Source organism: Physcomitrium patens, chromosome 21 (assembly GCF_059467195.1).
Source record: "Physcomitrium patens ecotype Gransden chromosome 21, ASM5946719v1, whole genome shotgun sequence".
Lineage (NCBI taxonomy): Eukaryota > Viridiplantae > Streptophyta > Bryopsida > Funariales > Funariaceae > Physcomitrium > Physcomitrium patens.
Genome location: NC_143430.1, coordinates 12,484,896 through 12,511,805, shown reverse-complemented (window position 1 = coordinate 12,511,805; position 26,910 = coordinate 12,484,896). Strand labels below are relative to the sequence as shown.

The following is a 26,910-nucleotide window of genomic DNA, read 5'->3' as shown; positions in this document are numbered from 1 at the left end:
GAGAGACTTGTGTTTCCTTCCCTGATGAGAGACACGAGATTATTTGTTGAGTTTATCGCTTGTTGACATGGCCAACCGCCGTGTTTAGTTGCTCCTTCTTAGTTAGATTCAGGTTTTAGGGTTGAGATAATCCTCCTTTTCTCTTTTCCCTCGTGACAAGCGAAAGTGCGAGCAACGGAGACAGTGCTGTAGCATCGACGCATCGAAAAGCATCACTTTGGTGGACGAACGGAAAAAATCTTATTAAGCGGATGAACAGTTGAATTTCAGTTCATATATGTCTGCAAATATATATTTATATATATATATACAAATATTTACTTAATTTATAACCTTGGTGCATAGAAATTTTATGAAATATGCAAGGAATAGTAGTTGAGATTACAAGTTTGTGATCTACTAATGATCTTTGTTCCAACAAATATTATCAAGTGAACAAAGAATATTAATTAAGGGGTATCAAACAATCGAATTATATATGTATTACAAATTTGTATATTGCAATGAAAAGGATGAATTGAGTATTGGAATAACAATCAGAATTTGATGCATTTTACATTTTAAAATATCTATTGTAATATTGGAACATTGAATTAAACTTGAGACTGTAATGAAGATTGGATGGCATGTTTAAATTCAAGGCTTAGTGCAGATTTCACAAACTCACACAGATGGAATAAAGTGTTTTTGGTTAATCTAATTAGTTATTTGCAAAAAAATTTAGATACTCCTTGCAGATATGATAAAGAAACATCATGCCGCAATTATTAAAATAAATAAATAAATAAATAATCTTTGTGTTAATTGTTTCTTAAAATTTGAAAACAAATACATTATGTGTCATTTATTATTATTTTTTTTCTTGATGATAAATTGGAAATTAATATTGAAGGGTTATATTTTGTTTCAATACAACCTTTTTCATGATTTTCTCTGGACAGACATTAAATTTCTGCATTGAGCAAGACATTTGTAATGCTAATTTTTCCCGTAACTATTTTTGACGAAAGAATACATCTATGAAAAGCTCGGATATGAAAAAAATTAAAATTAAAAAAATCAAGAAACAAGTCACATTTATCATAGAAAACATGGTTTAAATTGAGGGTGATTTTTCAGCTAATGTACATTGAAAAACCCTAATTTCCACTCACTCACTATACAAATGCAAATAGTATTTTTCCACAACAAGAAAAAGTTCTGATCACTTTACATAGCATCCAACAAACTATTCTAAATGCAAATGCTTTTTGTTGTATCTATCTATCCATCCATCCCTCTGCACATCTGCCTATATTATTATACACATTAATACACATTAATGTTGGTATTGATGTGTGCTTTTACTATTTACATGGAAAACAAACCACTACAACTGCCCTCAATTGGGTCAATGTAATGAGCCATAGTACAAACCCACAAAGACCATAAGAATTTCAGAATAATAGTGATCAGGAGCTACACAAATATAAAAATAAGCTGTTCAAGTTACTTTCTCATCTCCATGCAGTTATCAATTTTCATTTATTTATTCATTTATTTGTTTTCCCTCTTTTCCTGCCTGCCATGAAAATGTCAAATGTAGTTATTAGATGAGAGCAGAAGGATGAGATCGAGTTCAATGTAGGGCCTTGGTGATGGAAATGGATTGTTTAAGGAAAAAAATTACCCATGATTCCCATTTTTCATTGAGATAGCAATGTACTTTAAACCTAGTTTTTAATTTATCCCCCCCCCCCCCAATTGTGGTTTATTGTCCATGTTAGCACACTTTGAACCTGACCCACCCACTGACCAAAACAAAGGGATGAATTGTTCCACTTTTGATGGCTTTTTGTGGTATGAGTTTTCTAGAATATTTGGAACACCCAGAATCCTTGAAAAAAACACAATACAAAAAGGAAGAAGAATAATCAAGAGAGGAGGGGAAAAAGCACAAGATGCCTCCAGAAGGTTTGAGATCTGAGCCACCACAGAAGATATTTTAAAATTGAAACCTAATGATTCTCTACTTGAGTTTTTTAAATACTACAAATCTTTCAAGAAAGGAGATTTGCTAGTAAACTCAAACTAATTAGATGTGCTTTAAATTAATGGTTTCGGTTTTGAATATATTTAACAAAGTCATTGACTAGTGCTTAAAAACACTAATACTAATTGTTGTGTTTGTGGGGGGGGGATTGAGAAAAAAATAAAAATTAAACTTTTTCAAAGACATATTAAAGAGAGACACAAGGGCACTAAAATATCTATAGATGGGTCTTATGCCACAAAGCTCAAGCCAATTTGTCTTGTACCATCCATTGGATTCCTTCACAACTAATAATCCCAATTTTCCTCACACTATTTTTTATTATTATAAACATTGGTTGATGAGTTGTTATGTGCTGGTTTGATAGAACATTGACTTTTTTATTTTATATTTTGTCTTGAAAGTTCAGTGGGGTTTTTTGTTGCCAAAGAAGAAACATAGAAGCCTGCCAGAATTGACCCACTTTTATGTAAATCTAACCTCTTTCCATGCATTGGTTTCATTTTATTGGAATACCAAAGAGTTTTTATTTTTATTTTTTATTTTTTTATCTTCATATCAATATATGCAACTGGTAAAACTCTACTTGTTTGAAAAAGAAAAAGGGGAAAAAAATATAGTTATTACTTTCTTGCAAGATGAGTGGTTTTATGGGTTAGATGTGAACTGCCAACTACTTTACACCAACCTATTATTTTGCAATAGTTTAAGGTCATTACAGACCCCACAAATAAAAATCCAATGCCAGATTTTGAATGGAGTTGAGGCCATGAACAACAAGTGTAATATGGTGGAACTTCTAAAATTTATCAAATTAATTGATAACAACATGAAACGATACATAATAATATTCAAAGAAACCGTACCCATTTGTACCTGTTGTATAACAATATTAATAACAACTAAAAGATGAGCGAAGCCATCACATGGGCACATGAGCATAAATCTAGACATACATGAAATGAGAAAAAAGGATAAAAAGTTATGAGAAAGAGAAAGAGAGTGTGAGGAAAGATGTGGAAAAGCAATAGTTGACATTGGGGCATTACTGACAAAAAGAGCCACAAATGGCCATTTTCCTTGGTTTATGTCCCTTGGTCTAGTGTAATGAAACCCATCTGCCTTTCATTACCCAGATTAGGGTTTAGGGTGTTCCACAATCAGCAATAAACTACAGTGTTTGTCGAAGAACAACAAAACATATATCACCTTATAATATACATAAATATTTCTATATATATATATACACACATATGCATATATGCTTGCATTATGCTCCTGGTTTACTTGTAGTAGGGAAGATATTGTGAGGCAAAAGAATCTGACTGATAGTGATGCATTCACACACATTCGACAGCAGCAGTTTCAAATCTGAAGGCTATTTGGAGCTGCAGCATATACCACTTAAAACCTGCCAACATTTAGGGTTGTTCCTGCTGCTACTACTCATTGCTTGCTTAATTGGACCTCTTAAAGCTAGTTTAGATTCCTTCTAAACAAGGTCTATTTGGATGCCAGGCTTTAAAATTGGGTTCTCCTTCTCCACTGCTGTTGAGAGACCAGGGTGCACTTTTATATTATTTTTATTTTTTAAATATAAATTCGAATGAGATACGAGAGAAATATATATATATATATATATATATATATATTCCTAAGTGACCTTGAGAGGTACTTACTTGTTGTTAGTTCCAAGAGGTATGGGATTTCTTAGTATTTTTATGTTATTGTTTACTATTTTCGTTAATTGCAAAAATGGAAGAAATAAACCATTCCTCTTAGTTTGGTGCAGATAAAAAAGTCAAGTTCCTCTGGAAAACTTCTCCCACTTTAATGTATCTGAAGTTTAGTTTTACTTTATGAGCATTTTGATTTGTCTTGATTTTCCTATCTCACGACTGTCTGATCCAGTATCAATGTGATCTGGGCGTGTATTTTTGATTGCTACACTACCTTACATAATCTTCAGCACTAGATAAGATTCTTGGTCATGCATTGCAGTTGTTTTATTTTTAGTGATTTTGAAAGGCTATTCTATTGACCTTAAGAAACAGGACTTGAGAGATTAAATGTGGCACTATACTTCATTGGTCTGACCTCTCTCGATCCTACATCACATAGTAAGTTTAAAAAAAAGAATGAAATTGTAATCTTATCAACTTAAAATAAATCTATTGAATTTATGACAATCATTTTTACGTGGCATCAAACAACACACGTAATTAACGTAACTTATGTAATCGTAGAAAAAGTTCGAAGGAATATAATATGTCCTGTAAAACTACGATTATTAGTGAAGTATCAAATACTTAAGGATACAAAGGGAATGTCCAGAATATTAAGAGGCAACAGGTATCGTCTACAAGTTTTTCTGTTTGACACAATAACCATATGCAACCAAATCTTTCGAAATTGTTGAAGTTTTTGACAGTCTGAAAGAGAATAAGCAGAAAAAAAATTGTTGAAGGATTTTTTTTCTTTCATCAAACTTGGTGGTGGAAAGTTTGACCTGAGAACCAATGCCTGTCATTCATTCATCATTGTTGTTTTTGTTGAATTTCTTCACAAAAGGTATGAACATCACTGGAATATGAACACGAAGGAAGCAACGATGGACTGTATGGCGTCATGGCTATAGATAGTACCGTTGTTGAAAGAGAAGAAAAACATATTATCCTTGACAGGGCGCACACGCAACTGCAAGAAAAAAGGCATTTTCACGGGAGTGAGAGATTCCTACACATGCACACACTTTCTCCTCAAATAGCGTGCAAAAGCAAATAAAAAAACGCAATCTGACATCGATGGCAGAATTACATGGAGAGGGCAGGGATCCACACCGCGATGCTACTAGACCCCGTCACCGCACCGAACGCCGAAGCCCGTGCATCGTCGTCGTCACAGGGAACCACCTCTCGTGATGTTGTTTATCGATGGCCCTCATCGCTTGGATCACTTCACCCAGTTTCTGCCGCTACTACCACTGGGCAATCGATCGCCAGTACGGTGCTCGCTCATGCCTCATTGAATACGCGTACGGGATCCCGTCTGTGTGAAATTGCAGTAGTGAAAGCAGTGCACTGCTGCTGCGAGTGCTGGTACTAGCGGAGGAGCGCTATATGCTGGCTCCCGCCTTGCGCGTTCTTTCCGGCTTCCATAGAGGGCCAAGAAGATCTAGATTCCGGGTTGCAGGTCTTCGGGGGGCGGGGGGTTGGTGATGCCGTGGGGTTGTGCGTTCCTCTGTGTAGTCTGGCCGCGTTGGCGTATTTGTGGTGGTATGATGACGAGTTTGGTGTCGTAGTGGTGGGGTGGGAGGGGGGGGGGGAGTTAAGTAAATCCTTGCAGAGGTTCGGGAGTTTCTCTGGTGGTGCCGGGAGCTTGGCAAGGCTAGAGTGCTGATGTGGTGGTTCTACATGAGCTACGTTCTCGGTCTCCAATACATCGTGTCTCTGTGATCTTGCTTACTGTCTCACTAAGCTGCCTCTGGTGTTCTCTCTAGCAGTTCCTCGCGATATTTGGCGACCCTAGAGCTTGGTACAGTGTGTATCAGAGGTCGTAAAAATTTACGAAGGACGATGCTGATGGTTGCTGCGGAGTGGGAATTTGTCGCTGAGTGTTGAGTGAAGGTAGTTTTTAAAATGGTTGAGGTTTCTTGCAACGTTGAGCGCTGCTGGTGATGTCGCTAGGTCAATCATACTAAGCTGTTTCAGTGTCGTGGTGCACATTCCTGTATACTGAGCTCGAGTCCTTCGCGAGCGTCGAACGATTTCATTTTCTGAACTGAATTCCCTAAATGAAGATTCGGTGTTAATCATGAGTGCGTTTCGAGAGGTGATTCCTATTATTGCGGAAGTCGAATTTTGAGCGTCAGGGGTGACCTGATAGGTGGGCGTACGTAGCGCATGAGTAATCATGGTCGGACGGTGCTGGCACCTTTTCGACTTGCAGAGAAAGTATTGCCACTAGTATTGGAAGGAAAGGAGGCATCTTGTGTCGGAATCGAGACTACTCCATGAGAAGACGATTGTAACTTACAGTTGCTAGACAAAGCTGATTAGGTCAAATGGGCGCTATGTAGATATCTGTAAGTGCCACTGCCGCTCATTCGTAAAATCTGTCATTTTCCGTTTCTATCTCGGCGCAGCCGCAAGTTTCCAACTGGACTATTCTGAATTAGTTTTTTATAACGCACTGTACTTACACTGTCGCGACCTTCGCCCAATTGGGTACCTTGTCTGAGGGTAGGAGATTTTACTGTTGCAAACAGCGACTTGGCGAATCCGGCGCAGAGAATTTGGATAAATATTTGAACACGGCATGTCGCTGGCTTTTGATAACTCAGAGACTGGGTGTATGCTGTTCTATGACTGTCATCGGTCGGTGCCAGCTCCTTTCCTTACCAAGACGTATCATCTGGTGAATGATCCTGCAACAAACGATATTGTATCGTGGGGTGAGGACGGCACAACCTTCGTCGTTTGGCGTCCTCCTGAGTTTGCGAGAGATCTCTTGCCGAACTACTTCAAGCACAACAATTTTTCCAGCTTCGTGCGGCAACTAAACACCTATGTAAGCTCCGCATTTCTACACAACCTTGACTATTGTGATGGAACGCCTCTCTGTTAACTTACCAGCATGTAAATGAGACAACCGATCAGATAAAGGAGGATGATGCAGAAAGTTGAGCCCTGTAGGAAAAATAATGTGTCCAAGTGGCTTCAAAGCAGAACTCGGCGAGTTACAGACTAAAATGAAAGTTTGATGCGTAGACATTGCTTTCGCTTTGGTGATATTGCATTGGGAGGCATGAGCATTTAATATATGTTCTTAATGAAATATTTCTTGATGTGGAGCAAGTCACTGCAGGTCAAGTGGGGATTTCTAGTGTTTCGGTGTAAATTGCTGGGACTGAGAACTCTGAACTCTCGACAGGGAATCAACCTGATAACTCTTTTGTGCTAAATCCGTAAGGGGTGAGTTGTGTTGACAGGGCTTCAGGAAGGTAGTTCCGGAACGGTGGGAGTTTGCAAACGATTATTTTCGGCGAGGAGAACGTCATCTTCTTTGCGAGATACACAGGCGGAAGGCATTGCAGCCTGCTTCGGGAACAGGGTCGGCGCAGCAGAGCCGCTCACTGTCGCCATCAACCTCCATCGAAGATCAAGCATGGTCGCCGATATCTTCTCCTATGTCATCACCGTTACCCATCTCTGTTCCGACCCAGCATCCGACTTTGCCGGTCATGAGTATTTCCGACGAGAATGAGAGGCTTCGGAAGGACAACAACCTTTTGCTTTGCGAGGTGTCTCGTCTTCGCCGCTTGTACGAAGAAACCGTTAGTATCATCCACCAGCAGTACAAGGCGACACCGACCGATTTTAGTGCCCTCACCAGCAGGTATAACACTATCGATGTATCGCTCACGGTTCTTTCAAGGAAGTCTTTTTGCTTTCAACACCCCAGTTAGCTTATATAGAGTGATCGTCATTGATTTGCTGCTAGATTACGTTTTTCATAATTATCAGCCTCTCTCCTGGGTGAAACAAGAAGCTCGATCCTCTAGCGATTTTCAACTTAATTGAGATGATCAGTACTTCTTCCATTATTCCAAACTGTAACCGGGGTTCTCTGCCCTCAATCGATTCTTGGGGACAGTGGCATGGACATAGTGTTAATCATGTTCTGATTCTGTGTTCCAGTTTAGCTGGTGTGGAGTATAGTCTGATTAAGAGTTTCGGGTACGTTCTACAGTGAATTTAATTATCATCTGAATACTGCCGTGCTGGTTACTTCTAAATTACTTCGGAGTTAACGATCTCTGAGACCCAGGATTGCATTGCAAGCAGTGTATAGCGTGGATAAAGAGTACAGTGTAGTCAATTAAAACAGCTTTAAAAGAAGTTTATGCCGATCAATTTTTTGGTGACTTGTTGCAGGGTCGGAGCCAGCGGCCAGTCTTTAGAGACCGCAGGATCAGTCACAGCACTGTCAGGCGACGCCGCAAGTCAGCACCGAAGCTTAAATCCAATCTCGAGAGGAGATTTTGAAATACCTGAGCTCTCTGTTCATGTCAGAACCACAAACCACAATTTCTGCAAAACCATCTCTCCCCCCACATTCCCAGAGAGAGCACCAAATGCGGTGTTCATTAATCCTGGCAATCCGAAGTTTCCAACCGGCCCCAAATTAACAGCTTCTGCTGAATCGTTGAACTCCAGCAACAAACTTGTGAAGCTGTTCGGGGTCCCTCTGCACAGCCAAGTTGCAATCTCAGAGCCAGCCACGATCAGACGTGAACCAGCCGCAGTAGCATCTACGGGGTTGAAACGTCGTCAATCGGATTCTCCGTGGGATCCCGTCTGTGAGATTAGCGACATGGATGCCCCCTTGTGCGACCAGGTTTTCGTAAGACCTCCTCCTCGGAAGTGTCTGAGACCAGAGTCAGAGCCGAGGCCCTCCCCTGTGCAGCCGCCGTGGCTACTGATTTGCGCCACCCGAGATGAAGGAGTGTATATTTGAGAGAATTAGTATTTCAGAGCGCTGTGAGTTTAATCTTACCATAGAATCTCTCCCCCTTTTCTTTTTTCATTTTTCTTTCATATTTCCCCTGACTCAGTGAAGACAGACGTGGAACAGCCAATGTGCATTCACGTAGTGGTGGAAACTTCCATGAATTTTCGATCCTTTCCGCGGTCTTAGTTGGTGACTCGACTTTTGGTGCATGATGCATCATGAGGTTGTAAAATTTTGGAGGCGTATGTCCGACATGAATTGAAGCTTTCTCGTGCTTCTACTGTCCTTACAACTGCTCTTTGTACGACTCGATTGACTCTTCATGGTTTGTAGTTGGCTCCTTTTTGGATTTCTTCTTTGAATGTACTTTGGGGTCAAATATTTGCTCCTGAACGTTTATGTTGGTCGTTTCTTTCGACACTTTTGCGAATGCTTGAATCCACAAGTCTTCCTGTAGATGACTCGGTGGACTTGCGGAGTGGGTACAGAACCAAAAAGCAAAAAATAGCATGAGAAACTTACGAATAGAATTTGCAGGCCTGGTCACACTTTTGTGCCTGGTTTCTCACAAACCCAGAATTGTGGACAAATGAGCAAAGTGAGAATTCACTACTGAAGTGAAATGAAGTGAACGGGAGGTCCACACGTGAAGCCTGGGTTGCCACTAATTCGTTTGATGTCGTTGACGCACGGAGCACACATTTGGGTATGACATGAGAGTACGCCACCATAGCATCGCAGCCACTGGTTTCTCTTACGTGAGAAGTCAATTTCCTTTGTGCTTAAAAAGCTGATGTGACGTCTGTCTTTCTCCAGAATGTGAGAGTCCATGTCCTATCCACGATAAACAGATGTCTTTTTTACTGAGTGGGGGGCGTTCTCATCATGCATGATTTCATGGTTTTGCTAAAAATCACACCTGGCTTTGGGAAATACATTTTTGTTTTAAATATGTCGATCGATCAGAAGTCTGCCAGGGACCAACACTTCAGAAAATAAGACACCGATGATTAAGAATTTCGAGCATATTAAATAATTAAGTCTAGATACATCCAATCACGACAAGCAGATAACATCCTTGAATAGTGTTCCTCTTACAAGTCAACTACGAAACCAAATTTTTCAGTGAAATTGTTTTAATGGAAAGCTTCGAAGAAGTACTACTTTCCCTGGAAGCTCTTGTCTCCTGTGGCCAAGTACACAGCGACTTTTCATGCTGTGTTGTCCATGGCTGGCCAGGCTATGTCCTTGTGCAGTGGGTGGAATATCATCACATGTGGTCAAGTACTAAGAGTGCTTCTACGAGGGAATGTCCTCATTAATACGAACGTTCTTGTAGTGTGACCGTTGTATGAACATCAGCATACATTTACGGCTATAACCCGATCACGGAGAGGATGTACCTCTTGCCGGACTGGTGTACATTTCAAATATTCGTGCATTGATAAGAAAAACTCCGCTCAGTGCTCTTTGCTTTCAGATTTCATCATCAGCCAGAAACATGGGGTTTCCGTATCCTTGTTTTGATGTGCGAAATGTACTGGGACGTGGGTGGAAGCTGCGATTCACTCAGGTAATCCAGACGCGTTGACAGAAACTCTAGGGTACTGCGTTATTTACTCGTGTAAAAATTGCTAGTTCCTTAAAGCAAAGTCAATGAAATCCTAGTTTTTGGAGGTTCAAAATCGTTCAGGAGGTTCCAGCTTCGGTGATGAGCCACACTAAATTCGATTACAATCAAATAAGATTGCAAAAGAAACATATGCATGGAATATGGTGATGTCAGTCTCTTCGAAACAGATGACACATCAACTCCTGCAAGGTATTTTTTTGTATTGTTTTCCACCCACACCTGATATAATCATTCACTCGAGCAATTTTATGTTACTACTTCACTTAAACGTGCAACCAGCATATATATATATATATATATATACATCTATCTATGTGAGTGTGTGTGTGTGAAATGGATGAAATGCCATGTGAGTAAAATCGAGCTTGATCTGTCGGTGCGGCTACTCAACCTGTCTTTTTGTTTGTTCTCCGACATGTCTCATGTGCATTCTGAGCTAACAAGATCAAATATCGATTTTTTCCCTATCAACGATGTTATCGAAAAAGTGAGGCCCCCACCCATCCTGCCTCCACTGTACTAGAGCTACGCACTCTCTATCAACACTGTTGCTACGAGCTGATGCATAGCTTGAAGGTGAAGATGGGCGAGCTGCTCTCGAATCCTTGGAGCTGATTGCGTCATGGTCGTGAGAAGCTGATATGTCGATGACAAGGATCTGCTGCTGTGCAGCGTCCTGACCCAATCTTGCATTGTGCGACGTTGCACTGTCCATTTGAAAGGCCCCATATGCAGCAGGGTTGGCGTTGCATCCTCCGCTGGTGCTGATCGATGAGGATGGTGAGATTAGATTGATCTCCCTCTATCTCTGACTGAGCGAAACCATGACTGCTCTTTTCTTTTTACACAAATTGCGAGGACCCATCACATAGATTGAAAAAGGGAGGAAAAAATCGTTTGATGTCTGAACACCCTTCAATCAGAACAGACAAAGAGCAATTATAATGTACAAATTTGCTGTCTAGATCACTAAGCCTTCCAAAGAATTGTGGAATATCACACTATGATGAGTATTCTATCTGATTATAAGTCCATTTCTGTACTCTGATATACTATTGGCCATCTCATTGTATAATAAACTTCTCTAAGGTTTTATATGAATGTGTTTTCACATTATTTTTCTATGGTCTAAAAAACTTGTCCACAGTAAATGTCATATTTTACTATCACACCATTTACACCCATTATAGGCTTTTGCATTCCATTATGATTGTGTGGTTTATAAGAAATGTTTTTAAATAGAGATCAAATTATACTAAATTTTCAAGACCATTCTTTAGAAAAAATTAGTTATTTTCTTTAAAGATCTTTTTAAATTAAAAAGAATTAGATTGAATTCATATTATTCAAGTATTATTTGTGATTCTTAAATACCAACTAAGCCATAATAAAAAAAAACTTTAATTTTTTAACCAAGTTTTAAAATAAATATTTGATTGATCAAAATTATGATATAGATTCAAAATTTTGGTGTTTGCTAAGTCCCACTTAATTCGGTTTGAGACAATAAATTTTTTGCAAAGTTTTATAGTATAGGTTATTAATTATATTCTTACTTTTATTTAAATACTTAAAGATTAAGTTATATTTTTTCTACTAATCTATAGAAAATTTTAAAACCTTGTTATCTTCTTTGTCTTTTATCAAAGACACCACTTTGGCTATATATGCAAAAACTTCTATTAAAACATATTGGTTGATTTTTAATAAGTAGAATGTAAACTTATCATTGCTTTGAGAATTATTTACTCTAATAAAGAACTTAGATTTAATGACTATTTTCTAAATACAAACATGTATCTAGAGGTTTAAGAAACTTCTATTTGTATGGCAAACTAATCATTGAATTAGAAAATAAATAATTATATTTAAGTTTGTTAAGAATTTATATAATTTTATATAATCTTTAAATCAAAAAGGTTTAAGATTTGTTTTCAAAATTTTATCATATAACTGGAAAATAATTTGTAAGATTATTTAAAAATAATATTTAAATAGTTTAATAATAATTTTCTTTAATTTTGATAAATATCAAAAAAATAAATATTATATATATTATATTTATAAAAAGTAATTTTTAGATTTTTATTAATGATATTTGTTTTCTAATTAGAAGATTTTTTTGGTTATATTATTAATTATATTTTTATTGCAGTAAAGGATTATCAATGATAAAGATAAATTAAATAGAATATATTATATTAAATAAAAAATAATATAAAAATAGATGTAATGTGTGAATAGTTTTACTTATCTTTATTTAAAAAATTAAAAATTAAAATAGTAAGAATAGAATTTATAATTATATATTATTAAAAAAATATTTTAAATAAAATTAAATATATTTTATTTATTGTATATATATATTTATTAAAATATCATTAAATTTTTTATAACAATGAAAAAATAAAATCTAAAGAGAAATCTTGTATCTAGTAGTAATTGCTACTTGTAGAACATATTTAAAAATCTTTTAGATAACCCACAAAAGATCATCTATATTTATGTCTTTATAAATATAATTTATTATATTCTATTTTTAGATTATATATGATTCAAGTATTAAAATTATAGTCCAAGATTTAAGATTTTATATAATCTTTACTTTTATTTTAATGAAAAGAAGACTTGAAGATGCATCTTCTATCTAATTTTTGCAATAAAATTCAATTAAAAGTTCCCAAAATTGCCTCTCAAAGTTGATGCCCTAACTTGATAAGATAAGAGACTCTCTTCTATAATATTGAGCACCACATCTTGGTTCTTGATTATCTTTTAGTAGATTTAAGCTTATTAAAGTCTTAATATTAAATGGAGCCTTTTTTCCAACATATTAGCCCTCCATCTTGTTCTCAAAAGTTATGCCTTCACTTGGCCACTTGAATTTTGAAGTAATAGACCTTTTGCCATAAGAATTAATAACCTACCATATCTTGACTCTACTATGATTAAATATCAGCTTTATAGAAACTAGACTTTATCAACTATATAGCTGAACTATTCTTGTTGTTGTTGTTGTTGTTGTTGTTTTTTTTTTTGTTTTTGTTTTTTTTTTTTTAATTTTGAATAGTAAAGAAGAGCCTTCCAAATAGAACTATTAAACTATAAATGCAGTATACCATGCTTTACTAAAATAGAGGTATTTTTCTTGTCAAACTTCTAAATTTTAGGATTTTTACTAATTAATTTTAAAAATTTTAAAAATAAATCAAGAAAGACTAAAGCTACTCACAAAACTTGGGAAAAAATTGGTATGACCTTGTCTATTAATAAAAAAAAAGAGGTCTCTATCAAATGAGCTTATAAGAATTCTTTTACTCTTGTCTTAAGATCTAAGGGTGGTAGTTATATCTTCACCCTTGAATCCTAAAGAGCCCAAACTACAATCCTTAACCTTTATTAATCAAAGGATTAAAATCCAAAATAAAGGTTGATGGCCATTAAATAAGCCATATAGTTTCTTTTTTGGCCAAAATAACTTTTCTATTGTGTTTTAAATATATTTTTTAAATAAGGATTAACTACTCATATGCTTTAATCCATATAAGTTTGTAATACTTATGAAAATTAAAAATATGGCAATTTGTGCAAAATTTAATTTATTCCTAAATTAATTTTAATTTATTTATGAAATTCTTGTAAATTATTTAAATTTATAAACTATAAATTTATATATATATATATATATATATATATATGCTACTAAATTTTAATGTATGTGTGATATTGATTGAATTAATTATTATTTAAAAAATATATTAAAGATTTAATTTTGATATTATAAATTCATAAAGAACTTATGTACTTGTATCTCTTCATTAAATATTTAATTTTTAAAAGAAACTAATTTGATATGAAAATATAAATATATTATTACTATTACAAACATACATTTTATATTATAGATTATAACCTTATAAACCTCTTAAAGCATTTGAAAAATTTCTTAAAGTGTAAATTCTTTCACATTTTTTTAAAAAAAAACTAAAAATTTTAAATATCTTTTTTAATAATTTAAAAATTTTAATTGGTCTTTTGAAATTATTTATAAAATATTAGTTATATTTATATTATATTTTTAAGTCTTATATTCTATTGTAGAAATTTTTTTCAACCAAGTTACTTTAATATAATTAAATAGAAAAAAATTATCTATTTATTTTTAAAATAAAATTTAATAAATATATATTTTTATTTTTATTCTTAGTCATATATTTTATCTTTTTTTATTATATATTAATTAAAATATTTTAATATCTTATTTTTATTCTATTTTTCTTTCTAATATTTGTATTCTATTATTATCTTTTATATTATTTAAAAAAGTTTTTAAGATCATATTTATTTATTTATTATTTAATTTAATTAAAATATTTTTTTTCTTGCTTCGGTTTTTATAATCACTAATATATTTTAAAGAATCTTTTTATTACTCTTCTTTAATCTAATTTTACTTCTTAACATAATTTCTTTTTCTTTTTGTTATTGGCAAGTAGATTATCAAATTATATACTCTTTGGTTTTATAAAACTCATCTTATTGGATTTAAAATGCTTGCTTGATTTTTCTTACAATTTAATTTTGAAACTTCTTGTTGCTTTTTCTTAAGAATAGACCTTTCTATCAAAGTAAAATAATTGCAAAGAAAAATGTGAAAAAACAAGTAAAAGTAAGAAATACTAAGTTTAAAAGTCTAAAGTATGAAAATAATTATCAAGATTACAAAAGCACATACACCATGTAAAGTTTTTTCTTTTTTCTTTAATTTTAGAAGAAATGCTCCAAAAACCTCTACAAGGGCATTGTTCTTTAATTCTGTCCACTAAACAGGCAGTAGAACGGTTGTAAGGATGGCTACTACTTCCTTTGACATATCTAAAATTGCTACAAGTGTCTTGTTTAAAAATTAGTATAATATAGTCTCTATATCAATCATGTTCTATACATCAATAATCTCCTATTTTAAGATTGATCTACAAAAAATGGCATCAATTCTCTTGCAATCTACCTTTCTTCATATACCTAAAAAATGGTCCTAGTATGCTGCTTCTTCATCAATAACTATGAAGGCCAACTAAGGCTTTGCACAACCTCCATTTCTTGATGGTGATAGGTTTGATAATTATGTTTGTGTCACGGCCATAATCATGTAAGCTAATAATTACATATAGAAATAGGTAGAAGTAAGTAAAAGTAGATAAAAGTAAGTTAATTCTATAATATTTAATATAGAAGCTTCCTAGAAACTTCCTAGATGCTGCTTTGACTTCATAAGTGTCTTTAATTGACTTTTTGGATTAGAAACGTGGTCAACAAGTTGGCCATGTGCCACACATGTTGTTAGCTTGAAGATTAAGCTAACTATGTGGCCCACACGTAGAAAAACTTGCCTTGTAAGTCAAGGCATGTGTCCTACAAAGTCAACACATATTGAAGGTCCTATAGAACGTCGCCACGTAGCCCCTAGTTAGATAATATATATAGAGACAAGAATGAAGGCTTCTTCACTCTTGTCAACTCCTTTCTTGCTTCTAGTCTAGTTTCAAGGGTCTCTAGTTTTCTTGTCTTTTGACAATAGCCATTCTAGTTTCTCTTTTCAATATACATACTTATTATTCATATTTTGTTACTTTTCTTTGAGTGAAGGCTTACTTGTCTGAACTATTTTTTCATCGAGTTCTTGTCCTTGACAGATTGACAAGAGTACACTTACAATATCAGAGCTTTGTTTTTTCTTGAGTAAGAGTGGATTACCCCTTTCTCTTGACAAGACATAAGCGTATTAGAAGTTTGCGGATTATTCACTTCTAAACTGATATTGTTCTTAGTATCTTCTTTGTTATCAAGTCTTTCTTTTCTTTTGTCTTAATTAATATCAAACAAATTTTTCTTCTTAGTGTCATTATGGCAGAGCTTGTTGAAATGAAGAGTGCAATGGCACAAATACAAGAGCAAATGAGGGAGTTAATGCTTGCGATGCATCAACTCAATTCACCAACACAGGAAAGAACAAGAATAGCAGAAAGTGGAGATATAGAGATGATCGGAGCTGCTTCAACATCTACAACAAATCACGTTCTTTCTCCAATTGTACAACACCCTATAAGCACTAGAGAACCAAGAATTGCCTTACCTGAGAAATTTGATGGTACGAGATCAAAGTTTCGAGGGTTCATCAATCAAGTACAATTAGCAATTGAACTTCAACCGCAAAGCTATCCAACTCCAGGATCACAAGTCAGGTTTATTGGCACTCTACTTTCTGGTTTTGCATTATCGTGGTTTTCGTCTTTTCTTGAACAACGAAATCCAATATTGAACAATTTGGAAGCTTTTTTGGCGGAGTTTTGATCTATGTATGGTGAACACGATGCAACTCGTGTTCCAACAAATAAGATCCGAATTCTGCGACAAGGAAATCGCTCAGTAATAGTGTATGCTTCACAATTTCGACAACTTGCAATTGACATCAAGTGGGATGATACTGCACTCATCAGTCAATTTCTTTATGGATTGCAATACGAAGTAAAGAAATTGATGCTCAACTTACCTGATCCTCAAACTTTGAGTCAAGCAATCGATTTTGCGGTAAAATGTGATAATCGACTTTTCGAATTTCGATCCAAGAATCATTCATGGGAACCTCAACGTTATTACTCAATGGCAACATCAACATCTTTGCCAAACGTACATTCGGAAGTAGAAGACATGCAAATTGACGCGGTACGTTTTAAACCTCTAACTGAGCAAGAAAAGATTCGTCGTCGACAAGAAGGATTATGTTTATATTGCGGAGAACCTAAGCACACTGCTCAACATTGTCCAAAGAAATGACGCAACTATAAAATGAGGGGTACGACGGTCAAAGAAGACAACATGTCGAAAAACGGATTCGTCCAGCTACAATAGGGACCGTGCAGCTGGAACCTTGTACAATTCCTAATGAAGGTCCTATCCTCTCCTCAGAACCCTCTCCTTGTTTTATAATAGACTTATATTTAGGACCTAAGAATTACAAAGCCTCTGCTTTATTAGATTCGGGAGCCTCAACATGTTTTTTAGATGAACAATTTGTTAAAAGTCGTAAAATACCCTTTGTACAGAAACCTAAACCAGTACATGTAGAAGTCATAGATGGTCGTCCCTTGTCTTCTGGAGATGTCACTCATGAAACTCATCCTATAAAAGTAACAATAGACGGTCATGATAGCTACATAGCTTTTAACATAATTAAATCCCCGTCCAATCCAGTTATTTTAGGTTTATCTTGGCTAGAAAAATATAACCCTCGAATAGATTGGAATTCGCGTAAACTTGACTTTTCCAAAAGCGTTATTAATAGTTCTACGAACCAAGTAAAAAATTATAAGTCTAGTACAGTAAAACCCGTACTGATAGGTGCAAAAGCATTTATACACGCAGCAAAAGAAGGATCAACTTTTGCTATTTATGCTGCACCTATTTCTGAAAACGTAAAGACTTCAAGTGGCATTCCAAGTCAATATCAGGAGTATCAAGACGTTTTTGAGAAAAAGAATGCAGATATTCTTCCTGAGCATCGCCCATATGATTGTTCAATCGACCTCAAGGAAGGAACTCAGCCACCATTTCGACCAATTTACAGTTTATCGCAAGATGAGATGGCTGAACTCAAGACATATATTGACGAGAATTTAGCGAAGAATTTCATACGCCATTCAAAATCTCCAGCAGGAGCTCCAATTCTATTCGTAAAGAAAAAAGATGGATCTTTACGAATGTGTGTTGATTATCGAGGACTCAACAAGATCACAATCAAGAACAGGTATCCATTACCTTTGATATCAGGACTCCTTGACCAGTTGAATCAAGCTAAGATCTATATAAAAATAGATCTAAGAGGAGCATATAATCTAGTACGGATCAAAGAAGGAGATGAATGGAAGACTGCGTTTCGAACCAGGTATGGACATTTCAAATATAATGTCATGCCTTTTGGACTCACGAATGCACCAGCTGCTTTTCAACATCTCATGAATGATGTATTTCGTGAATTCTTAGATAATTTTGTCGTCTGCTATCTAGACGATATCCTGATCTATTCTAAGAACGTCGAAGAACATGAAATACATGTTCGTCAAGTATTACAAAAACTTAGAGATGCAGGATTGTACGCCAAGATGGAAAAGTGTGTATTTTACACTACTCAAGTTGACTTTTTAGGATACATCATTTCAAATGATGGTCTCATGATGGATTCTAAGAAAGTCCAAACAATCATGGACTGGAAGATTCCAAGGACAGTAAGAGATGTCCAATGTTTCTTGGGATTTGCCAATTATTATCGGATCTTCATCAAAGATTTCTCACGAGTTGCAGCTCCACTTACACGCTTGACTAGTAAAGATAAATTCTAATGGAATCAAGAAGCGGAAGCAGTATTTGAACCCTTGAAGACATCATTTGTCTCTGCACCAGTCTTATATCGTGTTGACTTTTCCAAGGCATTTTTTATGGAAACAGATGCATCAGATTTTGCCTTGGGTGCAGTTTTATCACAAATGGGAACAGATGACAAACTTCATCCAATAGCTTTTCATTCAAGAAAATTCTCAGCAGCCGAGATCAATTATGAGATCCACGATAAAGAACTTCTTGCGATCGTGGATTCCTTTCAAGAATGGCGTCATTATCTAGAAGGCGCTTCTAGTCCAGTCACTGTGTATACAGATCACAAGAACCTCGAGTATTTCATGTCAACACGCGTGTTGAATCGTCGTCAAGCTCGTTGGAGTATGTCTTTGTCAAGATTCGAGTTCATTATCACTTATCGGCCAAGAAAACAACAAGGTTTATCCGATGTCCTATCTAGACGTTCTTATTTTGCACCAAAAGAAGGAGATGCAGCTTTTGAGCAACAAAGAACGGTCCTCTTGAAACCGGGGCAATTTCATCTCCGAGCAATGAAATCAACATTGACTGTTGATTCAACTTTTCTCAAGCAAATCCAGTCCAGTATGTCCTCAGACCCTCTTATTTATGATATCGAGAATAATTCTTCCAAGTCTCATGATCCTTCTAAGTTTGAGTTCAAGAATAATCTATTATATTTTGAAGGACGCCTATATGTTCCAGAAGGAGAAGCACGTTTACGTGTTCTTCAAGCACGTCATGACTTTCCAGCAGCAAGGTACTTTGGATATAATAAGACTTTGAAACTCATATCAAGAGATTTTTGGTGGCCACAAATGTGGAAGTCAGTCAAAGACTTTGTACAATCATGTGATATTTGTTCAAGATCAAAAATTCCTCGTCATCGACCTTACGGACTTCTTCAGCCATTACCTATACCAGAACAACCATGGTCTTCTGTTTCTATGGATTTCATCACAAATCTTCCAAGCTCAAGATCTTATGATTCTATATTTGTGATAGTAGATCGTTTCACCAAGATGGCACATTTTGTGCCATGTACAAAATCTATCACAGGTGAAGAAACAGCTAAGCTTTTCATTGATAATATCTATCGCTATCATGGATTACCTAAAGATATCATATCGGATAGGGGAACTCAATTTGTGTCAAGATTTTGGAGGACCCTTTTCAAGATTTTAAAAGTGGACATAAAGCTATCTTCGGCTTTCCATCCTCAAACTGATGGACAAACAGAGCACGTAAACGAAGTCTTGGAGCAATATTTAAGGTGTACTATCAACTACCAACAAGATGATTGGACAACCCTTCTGCCATTGGCAGAGTTTGCTTATAATAATACGGTACATTCTTCCACGCAACAAACACCTTTCTTTGCCAATTATGGCTATCATCCACGACTTGATACTTTTGATTTTTCAAAAGTTGATAATCCTGCAGCAGAAGATATGGCAAATCGGTTGTCAGAGTTACGTGCAATAATGAAGACACAATTGAAGGAAGCTCAAGAACGACAAAAGATAAACGCAGATCTATATCGTAAGGAGCAACCACAAATCAACATGGGTGATAAGGTATGGCTACTTCGTCGCAATATCAAGACTTCTCGACCTTGTGATAAGTTGGACTATCGTAGGCTTGGCCCCTTTTTTGTTTCTGAACAGATCAACCCAGTTGCATATCGGTTACATCTACCGGAGTCAATGAAGATCCATCCTGTATTCCACGTGTCTCTTCTTGAACCATATAAGACAGTGGATATACAAGGAAGAAGACAAATGCCACCGCCTCCTATAGAAGTAGATAATAATGAAGAATTTGAGGTGGAAGAGATATTAGACTCAAGGCGGCGCCGAAATAAGCTGGAATATCTTGTTCATTGGCGCGGATATGATATTAGTGAACACACATGGGAGCCATCCAGGAATCTAGCAAATGCATCAGCTAAAGTCAAAATTTTTCATCAACGACATCCATCGAAATCAAGATGAAAATCTCTCTTATAAAAGAGACAAGATTGAGGCAAGATAACATTCAATTTCCTATCCTTGTTTGTAACTTCTTTGCATTTGTGACGCTAATTAGATGGAGAGCCAACAACCAGCGGATTCAACTCAAGAACCTTCGTTTGCTGACCTGCCGGATGAGACATTACGATTGTCACAACCTTCAAGACGACGCAATCAAGATGAACATCTTAAACAACGACATGTTCTTCCTCGAATAGATGGTGAGATACAACGCGTTTGGTATCACGATTTGGGAAGGGACTCCCGATGTTTGGTGATTTTGCTAGAGGTAGGAACAACTCCAGATGGTGTTCCAAATATTCTATTCGAAGGAAGTTACGAAGGCCTCAACAATGATCAAATAATTGGGTAGTCTTTCCGCCCTGGTATGGGACACTACCGATGGTTGAGAGGCCCTATCAATCATCTTCGAAGAGAACAGAGATCAGAGTATGTGGTGAATACAATTCGTCGCATCATAGATTTCCTCAACATATGATGACCGCTCCTCGTGGAACTCGTCTCTAGAAGGGGGGGTAATGTCACGGCCATAATCATGTAAGCTAATAATTACATATAGAAATAGGTAGAAGTAAGTAAAAGTAGATAAAAGTAAGTTAATTCTATAATATTTAATATAGAAGCTTCCTAGAAACTTCCTAGACGCTGCTTTGACTTCATAAGTGTCTTTAATTGACTTTTTGGATTAGAAACGTGGTCAACAAGTTGGCCATGTGCCACACATGTTGTTAGCTTGAAGATTAAGCTAACTATGTGGCCCACACGTAGAAAAACTTGCCTTGTAAGTCAAGGCATGTGTCCTACAAAGTCAACACATATTGGAGGTCCTATAGAACGTCGCCACGTAGCCCCTAGTTAGATAATATATATAGAGACAAGAGTGAAGGCTTCTTCACTCTTGTCAACTCCTTTCTTGCTTCTAGTCTAGTTTCAAGGGTCTCTAGTTTTCTTGTCTTTTGGCAATAGCCATTCTAGTTTCTCTTTTCAATATACATACTTATTATTCATATTTTGTTACTTTTCTTTGAGTGAAGGCTTACTTGTCTGAACTATTTTTTCATCGAGTTCTTGTCCTTGACAATTTGCTAGACAATGTTCCATCATTTATAAGCTCATGTATAAAATGATATATCAACTTAATTTTCTTTGTCATCAAAACAAATATTGAATTTTTTTAAAGATGAATTGTACTTTAATTCTCATTAAAAAAAATTGTTGACTTTTTTTTTAGTTAAAACTTTTAAAAATTTCCTCAAAAAAATCATTTTTGTTTCTACCTTCAAAGTTGATGATGTACTTTACTTTAGTACTTAATAAAATAATGTTTTTCTGAAGCTTAGATATCCAACTCATATTAGAACCTCTTAAGGTGAATATAAAATCTATTTTTTTTCTACAACTATCCAAATTATAATCCAAATTTACAGTAGTAAATCCTTGCAAATTCTTACTATTCTTTTTGAAACAAAGTGCCAAATTTGAAGTGCCTTTAAAGAATTGCAGTAGCAATTTTAGAGCTTTTCAATGCATCTTTTTAGGATTTTTTATGTATCTATTTATAACTCCTATTACATGTATAATATTAGGTATTTTATAAATCATAATATACATTAGGCTCTCAATTGCCAAAATATATGAAACTTTTTCCATCTACTTTTGATCTTTATTTTTCTATAATAATTTCTTGTTGATAAGTTTAAAGTAAGTTCCCAAAAGAATGCTTCTAGGCTTTGTATCATGAAGATTAAATCTAATTAATATCTTTTTTATATATATCTTTTTAAAAATAATTCTAAAATTCCTTTTAATCTATTTTTTATAATTTTTATTCTAAATATTTACTTTAAAGGTTCCAAATACTTCATATCAAATTCCTTTGACAATTACAGCTTTAACTTGTTGATCTTTTTCATCTTAGAACCCAAAAAAAATATGTCAATAATATACAAAACTAAAATAATAGAATAATCATTAAATCACTTAACATAACAATAATGATCTATTTTGTGAAGCGATTATCATATTTAAATCCATTATATCTTTTATACTACTATTTTAAAGTTTATTTCAAATTACACAAACTATTATCCAATTTTCACACCAAATCCCCTTTATGTAGAATTTAAAAGCCTTCTAGTTAAAGCATGTAGATGTCTTCATTAATATTGCTATATAGGTGTCAAAGAAAAGAACTCAAAAATATAAATAAAAAATTAAGATATTTTTTTTTATAGAAAAATGACAAAATTATTTCTAGAAAACATCTATATTCAAGAAAAAACTAGAATGACCATTACCAAAGACTAAGAAACTACAAACTCTTGAAACTACACAAGAAGCAAGAAAGAAGTTGATAAGAGTGAAAAAGACCTCATGCTTGTCTCTATATATACTATCAAACTATGAGCTATGTAGCAACGTTCTATAGAACAAAAATTATTTTTCTTTGTATCTTATATTTCTATTATTCTTTCATTATAAGTTGTCTTTTTTGCCAAAGTTTGGTAATTTTGATATTATGCTTTTTATCAAGATAATATCTACATCTAATTATAAGGTTTTATTGTAATTTATAATTTATTTTTATTAACTTTCAATATTTTTTTGCAATAAGATTTATAATTCAAAAAAAAGATTCTTGATCATTTCTAGGATCTATAGTAATACAAAAGACAAGATATAGATTATTAGATTTTTTTTTATTAAAATTAATAAAATTGTGCTTCCAATTGTTTTAAATTTTTTACTAATTGTTATTCCGTTTTTACTAAGAAAATTTTAAAAACATACCTTTATAAGATTTTAAGCTTTTTTGAGTAATAAATTAAGAAAATCAAAATCCCAAGTTTATTTGTACATTGTACAAATCTCATTGAAATTTTTGTAACAATTAAGTGATAGTAATTTCTTAACTATCTAAGAATTATTGATTTTAATATTAAAATATTTCTTTTAAAGTACATAATATATTTTTAACATATAGCCTATTTTGGCTCATAAGTGTTAAAAAATATTATTTTAAAATTAAAAAAATTGGATTATATCTTAGATATATATATATATATATATATATATATATATTTTCTTGAGATTTTCATCATTTACTTTTAAAACACAATTAAAGATATCTAATGAAAAGACCTTTAAAGCTTCTTAAGAATATAGAAGGTAGGATTTTTCTTAGTATTTTATTAAAGGAGTCTAAATTCAAGATATCTTTATATAATGCAAATACATTCAAATTATCTATATTAATAAATTCTTGTATTAGTATAAATGTATGGTATGCCTATGTCTTTATTATTAAAGTGTCGACTTTCAATATCAATGTATTTCAATGTGACCACCACATCTAATATTATTTTGTAGTAGAATGGTTCTTAGAGATTCTACAGGTGATTGTTAATATCTTACTTACTACAGTGCTTAGCAGCTCTAATATATCCAAAAGTCTAATGTTGTTAAGTATTTGCCTCCAAGAACTTAATGCAACTAAGTTTTTATACATTCAAAGTCTAACATTACTAATGGTATTAGCAACCAACTACAAATTAGTTACAAAAATCTAAATAAAGCCATAGCATAATAGAATTATTATAAGTAGAGATTAAAAAATCTTAAGTTATTATAGTTGTAGGTGTCTAGGCTTTATTGCTCTACATCAATTTCTTTATAAATAAGAAATTTAAGTTAAAGATTGTATGTTTTTAATAAAAATATTTTTCAAAAGAAATACATAGGTACAAAGTTACTATAAAAGAAAAATATTAAAAATGGTAAATAGAAAAAATATTTTAAATTTTATTATATTATTATATTAATTTTTAATTTTTAATTTTAATTATTAGAATATTCTTATAAAGATAAATAATTGAAAATTTTAATTGTGCTATAATAGTTGATTAGAAGTGGTGTCAAGGACATGAATCGCGAAGAAAGGGAATCTTCAATACACTCTTCTATCACTGAAGAGAACTAAAAAGTCACTCAAAAGGTGATGTAATATTAATTAGAATGGCTATTGCCAAAAACAAGAAGACTAGAAAGTCTTGAAACAAGACTAAGACTAAAAAAGTGTTGACAAGAGTGAAGAAGGCTTCACTCTTGCCTCCATATATACTATCTAAGAGCCACGTGGTGATGTCCTATAGGACCTCCAACATATGTTGACTTTGCTAGCCACATGTTTTATCTTGCAAGGCAAGTTATCTATGTATGCGCCACGTAGTTGGCTTGTTCCACAAGCTACTACACGGAGGTAACTTGTTCCACAAGCTACCAATACATGGTTAGCTTTTTGGCCAAGTTTTTAACCTACAAACACATCTAAAGTCAAAACTGTGTCTATGAAGCTTCTAAGAAGCTTCTCTAAAAGACTTTATGAAATTATTCTATTTTACCTACTTCTACTTAATCATTTAAGTAACTATTGAGATAAATATATATGTCTGTGACAAGTGGTAGGAGTAAATTTTTTTTTAAAAAAACCTTGTTAATGATGATGATTCTTTTATATTGGAGTTAAATACTATTATTAAGTTAGACTTATCATAATGTAATATATGTCATGTATTGCTTGAAAAAAGCCTAAAAATTAATTTAGAATTTTTTTAGATTTCATGTATATAAGTCTAGACAATCTAATGGATTTTAAAAAAAGAAAATCTCATCATCATCTACATTTTCATTTGTGCAATTGGTTGATTTTATGCCGTAGATGGTAAGAAGCTTGAAATTATTATATGAGAAAAAAATGATTAAAATTGCTTAAAATTTATTATCAAATTCTTAATTATATTTATGTAAGTGTGGCTAATTTAGAGAGCTTTAAAATTTCTAAACATAGAAAGATGACTAACTTAATTTAACACAAATTTATTAGAAATAATGAGGTTTAGACTTTTGAACAATTCACTACAAGGTTACAATTTATTTGCACACTATTTGTTAGCAGTTTTGAGAATGCTAGTAATAATAGGTTCAAAAAAAACGAATCAAGCAGAGTGCCCTCATCTACCAATTTATAAAAAAATTAGTAGAAAAAATCAAAAGAGATTAAAGGAAAAATACAAAAATATACTAATCTTGGTTGCATAGGTTTTCCTGGACCATTTTCAACATCAAATCATCAAAGATGCTGATTCTCTGTGTCTGTTAAAAAAAAGTGCAACATCTTAAGTTGCAATAAAAATCTGTCTTTTAAATGACATTTGTGGACACGTTCAAGTTTCACCTTGTGTGCTTTTACATAGTAGTGCAGCAATAGACTTTATCATATCTTTAAGAAGTGAGAAGACATAAGGGCAGATGCATTATGATGTGTCCTTGTCAAGATTAACATTCAATCATTGAGCATATGACATACTTCATAAAATGTGTTGGACCATTTTTATGTTTATGATCTTGTAGTCAGAATCAAACAGATCCTACCCCTGCTTGGTGAGGTAAACGTTGGTTTCTGATGGGATGGAATGATTACATTTACAAGGCAGTTGTGTTTGAAGCATAATACTAGTTCAAAGCGCACTTAACATGTTGAGATGGAGTAGAATGGAAATGAAACAAATAGTGTGCAAGTAATTCTTAACCTTGTAGTCAGCTACGTGGATGACACACTTTAGATATCAATGTGGTAGGCTCTCAACAAATTTCGTAACCAAGTTTTGTTATGATCAACTCTCATAGATCTGGATACGCTGGCGGAAATGGACTATGTGTCACTGTGCGATGAGAAATGTTAAGTGGAGTTAAAACATAGGGAAGATTCAGTGATATCTTCATTGCAACTTTCATTAGCATATACATATAAAAAGTGTGTTGATTCACGTGTAACATGAATTGATATGTTGCCGAAAGTCAAAAATCATCACTTCATCCAAAGATGGAGACATGAACAGGAAGCAAATGTTTTAGGGCTGATGGTCTTCCTCTGTCTACAAATGTTGGGAACCCGCCATTGTTACTTAGTCCATAGACAGTTGACCGGGAGATACAACTGCCTGTAAGTCAAGAATGATTGCCACATTTTGTAGCTTGAGGTGTGGACCAGTGATGAAGCTCAGACACAGCATTTCGCGTACAGAAGCATCTCGATAATGTGTTAACAATATGAGGCCTCCTTGCTTTCGGCAAAACATATATGGAAATGGCAGTTCATAGTTGCTGAGAGCCAACATGACACGATTGCTTGCAAACACAATTCGTTAAAGGAATCCTAAGGTCAGACACGATGATGCTACATGAACTTCTCCCTCACCCACTTTCATGCACATGAATTATCACAACTTCAA

At 34.1% G+C, this 26,910-nt stretch overlaps 1 protein-coding gene across 2 annotated transcripts; it reads left to right on the top strand.

The window, feature by feature from the left end:
• Positions 1-5,001: 5,001 nt before the first annotated feature.
• Positions 5,002-8,837, top strand: LOC112274423 (heat shock factor protein HSF24). Of its 2 annotated transcripts, XM_024503922.3 has the most exons (5): positions 5,002-6,116; positions 6,278-6,601; positions 7,023-7,429; positions 7,732-7,770; positions 7,969-8,837. In XM_024503922.3, the coding sequence occupies exons 2-5, from the start codon at positions 6,350-6,352 to the stop codon at positions 8,549-8,551; spliced, it is 1,281 nt and encodes a 426-aa protein (XP_024359690.1). In that variant the 5' UTR covers positions 5,002-6,116; positions 6,278-6,349; the 3' UTR covers positions 8,552-8,837. The 2 variants fall into 2 exon arrangements, with proteins under 2 accessions (XP_024359690.1, XP_090101896.1); XM_090245770.1 differs by lacking the exon at positions 7,732-7,770 and having other exon boundaries at positions 5,376-6,116.
• Positions 8,838-26,910: the final 18,073 nt, after the last annotated feature.